The following is a 6,624-nucleotide window of genomic DNA, read 5'->3' on the forward strand; positions in this document are numbered from 1 at the left end:
CGACGATCATCTCCATCCTTGAGCACGAAGCATCTGGCACCAAATACATGAAAGTATTTGATAGAAGGTTTCTGTTCATTCATAATCTCATAAGGAGTTTTCATGAAGTCTTTGTTGATTAGAGTTCGATTCTGAGTATAACATGCAGTATTGACAGCTTCAGCCCAAAAGTACATTGGAAGACCTGATTCACTTAACATCATTCTTGCAGCTTCAATCAATGTACGATTCTTCCTTTCTACCACTCCATTTTGCTGAGGGGTTCTAGGAGCTGAAAATTGTCTGGTAATCCCTTTGTCTGTACAGAATCCATTGAGAAGTGAATTCTTGAATTCTGTTCCATTATCTGACCTTATTGCTCTAACAGGGACATTAGAATCTAACTCGATCAACTTGATATGATCAATCACAACTTGTGGTGTTTCATCCTTAGAGTGAAGGAATAAAACCCACGTATACTTGGAATAGTCATCAACTATCACAAGACAGTAACACTTCTTTGACATCGAAAGAACATTAACTGGTCCAAATAAATCCATGTTCAATAATTGCAGAACACCAGTTATGGAGGATGTGTCAGTGCCTTTATGACTTGCTTTCTTTGACTTTCCTTTCTGGTAAGCCTCACACGGTCCTTCTGGGGAGAATTCCAGCTGAGGCAGACCTCTGACCAATTCTCTTTTGACAAGAGAATTCATTGTTTTGAAATTGAGATGGGAAAGTCTCATGTGCCATAGCCAACTTTCATCTAACGATGCCTTTGAATAGAAACAATTGACTTCAGGATTGCTTCCAGAGTTCATGTCAGCTACGAACAGATTTCCTTTCCAGATTCCCATCAAGGAGGGTTTTTCATTTTTCTTGTGCAGAATCTGACACTTCAACTTGTCGAATAAAACATTGTAGCCGTTGTCACAGAACTGACTAATACTAAGCAGATTGTGTTCAAGTCCTTGCACAACATACACATTTTCAATGATAACATTATCAGCTAGCAAATAGCCATATCCCTCAGTTAGACCTTTGCTGTTATCTCCAAAGGTAACCACTGGGCCAGCTTTCTCAACCACATTTGATAACAGGGCTCTATCTCCGGTCATATGTCTTGACGATCCGCTGTCAAGAATCCACACTACCGGTTGTACCTGTTTAATGCCCTGCAATACAAATGGATTAGACCTTCTTCAGATCCCAAGCTTGGTTGGGTCCGGCATACTTGTAAAATTGGCCTTTATCAGGAAAAACAACATTCTTAGCTTTAATGTTCTCAACTTTCTCAATGACTGGACATTTGACCTTGTAAACAGCCTTGCCAAATTTATGTTTAGGCTTAGGCACAAATGTCTCCTTTCTAGCTTTAGGAGGACTAGCAGTCTTAGACCTATCATGTTTCCTATTATTCACATGCTAACGAAGAGTAGTCTTATCATTAGAAACATGCTTACCATTAAAATAAGCATACATCAAATTAAAAGCACAAGACATACAATCCGGAACACCACATGCTTTATGAGAGGGATTAACAACAGGCAACTTATGCATGGTAGACATGGCATTTTATTTTCCAACTCATGTGTGTCTGAGTTAGTCTCAGTTGCTTTCACAACTTTGACTGGAACCTTCGACACACTTGACTTGGAAACAACTTTCTCATTAGCAAGATCTTCAGCACGGATTTCTTCTTGAATAATAAATGAGGTCTCATCAAATGGTTCGGCAATTGATTTTTTATAGAGGGGTTCATCAACACCCTTAAGCACATGTGGTACTTCCCTACCTTTAGCACAGACATGAGGAGGGGAGTTTATGCCTAATTCTCCAATAGCAACATTATAATCATAACCTACTCCAGATGTTTGATTAATAGCTTGCTTATTGTAGAACTCTTTAGCCTTAGAGCAAGAATTAAAGTAAGCTTTGACCTTAGTCTCAAGACCGGTGATCTTGTCTTTGAGAATAGTTTCGAGTTGTCTATAACAGTCAACTCTATTCTCTAGAAAAGATACTTGTTCTTTTAATTTATCTTGATTAATGTGCACAAGTCTTAATTCATTGACCTCTTTCTCAAGGTCTTTGATTTGTTGATTTAACATTTCATTATCACGACGAGCACAATCTAAGGAACATCCTAGATGAAAAACTAATTTAGCATCAGTAAATTTTACCTCTTTTCTTGACGATGAGGTGTTTGCATCACTAGCCATGAGAGCAAGATTCCCAACTTCTTCATCTTCACTGTCAGTATCATCCCAGCTTCTTCCCTTTGCCAGGTAAGCCCTTTCAGATTTACTCTTCTGATTAGAATAATAAGAGTTCTTCCTAACTTATTTTGGCTTCCTGCATTATGTGGCAAAGTGTCCCAACTCATTGCAGTTGAAGCATCGAATGGTGCTTCGATCAACCATCCTTGTTTTGAACCCACCACTGCTGGTGTTAGAGGATGAAGATCCACCTTTCTGGAATCTGTTGTAGTTGGACTTGTACTTGAACTTGGGATTCCTCTTGAATCTGACATTGGAGAATCTCTTGACAATCAGGGCCATTGACTTATCTTCCAATTGCTCCAGTTCTTCCAAGGAATAAAAATCATCTCCTGATTGATTTGTAGTAGGAGGATCAAATTCTGCTACTATCACATTTTCTTCAGCCTTGGAAGACTGTACCATTCTTTCTGACTGTTGAGATTGTTGTTGTTGTTGTGGTTGTTGTTGTTGTTCTTCAGCTACTAGAGCAGTAGACGTGCTGACCACTCTTCCTTTCCCGTAGACTTCCTTCTGCTGAATCTGCTCCAACTGATAGGTTTTTAACACACCATAGAGCCTTTCCAAAGAAATCTCACTCAGATCTCTTGCTTCTCTTATGGCAGTGATTCTATGTTCGAGATGAGTTGGCAGTGTTAAAAGAAACTTTTTGTTGACCTCCCTGATTGAATAGTATTTACCATTAATGTTCAGGTTGTTGATCAATGCATTGTACCTCTCAAACACTTCAGTGATTCCTTCTCCTGGATTGGATTTAAAGTATTCATACTCAGAGGTTAGGATTTCTAACTTGTTCTCCCTAACTTCCTCTGTGCCTTCATTAATCACCTCAATAGTTTCCCAGATGTGTTTGAAATCTTTACAGTTCATCACATGTCTATTCATCAAGGGATCAAGGGAATCTACTAAAATTAATTGAAGGCTAGCATCCAGGGAGGCTTCTTCTTTTTCAGCAGGAGAAAAATCCTCAGGATTCTTTACATAAGTTCTAGCTTTGGTAATCACCACATCATTTTCTATTACCTCTGGTTCAATTACCATCGGAATTTTTGGACCCTTCTTTAACACTTCCAGATATTTGGGATTTGCAACTTGTAAAAACAATAGCATCTTCTTCTTCCACATAACATAATTTTCTTTATCGAATAGTGGAATTTTAACGGTTCCAACTTTTTATGTAGTCATTATTAATTTTTGAGTAAATAAAAATTTAAGGAGTGAAAGAATCACAAAAGTCTAGGATCTTGATTTGTTCGTTAATCAGAGGGCTCTGATACCAATTGTTAGGTCTCAATATGTTTGTAGAAGGGGGGTTGAATACAAACAATACCGTTTAATCGAATAAAATGCGGAATAAAAAAGTGAAAAAAAATTCAAGTTAAATAAAACTATTATTAAACTTGAAAGGTGTTACAACAACGGTATCGTTTACAAGAGATTAATCTCAAATAAATTATTCCAAATCTAGAATAAATTCGACATGAACTTTTTCTATTTTTGAAATAAAAAGGATCAAATGCTAAAAGCAATTTGAAATTAAGTTCTAGGGATTTTGATCCGCTAGATAGTTACACAAGAACAAGAAAATGATTTCTAGTGGTTTAGATTTAACAATGAATACTAGAAATTAATGATCTGAGAAATTGCAATAAGTTCTCTGCTATTTTCTTGGTTATGTGTTCTTCTGTTAATTTGATATTCAATGCACTTTTTGTTGAAAATCAGCTGCTGCTTTTATATTAAATCAATCCTTGATTTAACTGGCAAGCAATCCTGTTAGCTCAGCAAGACAATCCTTTTAACTGGTAGAACTTTCGGTAGGATAATCTATTGAACTGGCATGACTTTCGGCAAGACAATCTAAATGAACTGGCATGACTTTCGGTATGACTATTGATTGTCATACCGATTGTCATACTAATACAACAGATTGTCTTGCTGAATTAATTTTGAATTTAAATTCAAAATCAATTCTGAAAAACCATAATATTAATTCAGAATTAATTAATCAATTAATCAAGTCGATCAGCAACAACCGCAACCGCGTGATTGAAAACGTCGTGATTAATCACAACCGCAAATGCAACTGAGGTCGGAGATTTAAGAAAACCGCTATATATGGTTTGATGCGATTTTGACCTCCTAACAGTACCAAATCTAACCGTGTACATCCCTACTTTGTACTACCTCAGGCTAAAATCTAAAACACTGTTTCAAATTATGGGAATAGAAGGCTATATATTATCTCAAACGGATCAAGTCTATGATCATAAATCAAAATTAAAAAACCATTGTCTTAAAATCTGGGAATTAGAAAAATAGTAATAACTTATTGTGTGATGAAGGCCACCCTATTTTTGCATGTCTCCACCTGTCGTTTCTAAACTAAAATACCGGAGAATTCAATAAAATTCTCAAAAATTATAAGCATACATTTCAAGAAAAAAATTGAGACAAAATTCTAGCTTAGAACGAAAAATATATAATTGGAAACACAAGCCTTGTAGATGCAGAGCACAACATAAATACGCGCGTACTTTGAAGTACAAACTCACAAATTTAGTCAAAGCTCACAAATTAACAAGATAGATTACGTTTGGAAATGGAACGATGTGAAACATTAAGACGTGGTTTATTTAGTTGACATCATCAAACTAGACAGATGGAAAAACAAAAAAACAAAAAACAAAAAACAAACCCAAATCCAGTACAACGTAAACAAACATGACAACTTAAAGTTAGCATATTAATTCTTGAGTTTTAGTGTCTCAATAAAGCTTTCCTCTGCGATGTCGTTCCTGGAGAGAAAGTTGAGGAAATCCATGAAGCTGCTTTCCTTATAGCCTTTGGGATGTTCACTGTCTACTAGCTCCTTTGCAGTCTCCATCTTCTCATCCATTCCTAAACTATGTAAAGAAGCAATAGAAATCCTCATCTCATTGCGATTAAGCGTAACTCTGTGTACCATGCTCTTGTAAATGCCATTGCTTAGCACCTCAATGTGGTCACCTACATGGACTGTCAGGGCACCATGAAGGTCTGGCACAACTTTCCACGTGCCGTCGCTCTTGTCTAAAATTTCAAGGCCTTTGAAGCTATGTAGCACTATGGTGAAGCAGCTGTAGTCAGAGTGAGGTGGAAGGCCTAGTGACAGACTCGGCTCCGGGCATGGTGGGTAACAATTAATGACCATGACTTGCATTCCGTTTTCCATTTTGTGGCTTAGGTATGTTGGGCCAAGACCCAAGCTCTCTGTTAATGCTTTCATTAGATCAGCAGCTACTTTGTTCACCTCTGTTGCAAATTTTCCCATTTGTTGTCTGTAAGCATGTTCGTCAAACAAGTTAAAGCAAAATGAAATAACTTGACAGATTCCATTATTAGACTAGATACTGATATACTTCCTTCTAAAAGTCTTCCTGGTAAAAAGATTACCTATACTCAGGGGGGTTAATAGGCCATTGTTGAATCCATTGGTGGAGAGGATGGGCATAGTGTTTAAGGAAAACCCTCCAGTACTGGAGCTTGTCTAATCCATCTTTCAAGCTGGTTCCATATCTAACAGATTTGTGGACGTCGTTAGACATGTACTTCATTTTTTCTTTTGTTGGCATCTTAAAGAAATTGAACGCTGTTTCAAGAGCTGCATCAAGCACAGATTGAGCTATTCCGTGATTGGTAATCTTTTACACACATTTATTATATACAGAAATTAGAACTTGGTATTTCCTCATAAACACAGTACTAGCAACTTGGTAATGAAAGGTTAATCGAGAGTTCAAAACTCCACCAAGTTAAAAGTGAAAATAGTTGTGCATGATAACTAAAAACAGAACATAAAAGTAACTCAGTTTGGGAGACTTACTTGAAAACAGCCGGAGCGAGAACAAGCAATTTTGATCTCATTGATGGTATGTGAGCGTTGATCAGGATTATTAAGGGCAGCCCAATCAACAACATGCACATTCACAGTCTCTGGATTTAGGCTTGGCCTGTTTGAAGTTGGAAGTGTATAACACTGCGGTACATGTGAGAAGCTCTTTTCCTGTGCTGTTTCTCCCATCGGAAAAGAACTCGAAGAACTCTCATCTTTCCCCATTTCGAAAAGCAAACTCAAAATGCTTAAAGATATACAGAAGATGGATTGGAATGAACAGAACTGATACGAAACACATTGGTATAAATAGCATTGCAGAGCCTGGTAAATATACGTAGGGTGACAAGCCTTATAACGTGGGGGTAAATGTTATACTCTGTATGGAGTCCAACAGATAGTGATAAAGAAAGAGCTAGAAAACAAGTTTGCTGTTTTAAGGAAATTAAATGGTTGTTGTATGTTAGATAATGTTGTGTTCCAAATCAT

At 37.1% G+C, this 6,624-nt stretch overlaps 1 protein-coding gene across 1 annotated transcript; it reads right to left on the reverse strand.

Moving 5' to 3' along the window:
* Nucleotides 1-5,007: 5,007 nt before the first annotated feature.
* LOC141711040 (flavanone 3-dioxygenase 3) lies at nt 5,008-6,396 on the reverse strand. Its single transcript, XM_074513494.1, has 3 exons — nt 6,127-6,396; nt 5,697-5,944; nt 5,008-5,581 (listed from the first exon to the last, which is right to left on the reverse strand). Exons 1-3 carry the CDS (start codon nt 6,358-6,360, stop codon nt 5,008-5,010), a joined length of 1,056 nt encoding a protein of 351 aa, XP_074369595.1. The 5' UTR covers nt 6,361-6,396.
* Between the last annotated feature and the right edge of the window lie 228 nt (nt 6,397-6,624).

Source organism: Apium graveolens, chromosome 3, assembly GCF_009905375.1.
Source record: "Apium graveolens cultivar Ventura chromosome 3, ASM990537v1, whole genome shotgun sequence".
Classification (NCBI taxonomy): Eukaryota; Viridiplantae; Streptophyta; class Magnoliopsida; order Apiales; family Apiaceae; genus Apium; species Apium graveolens.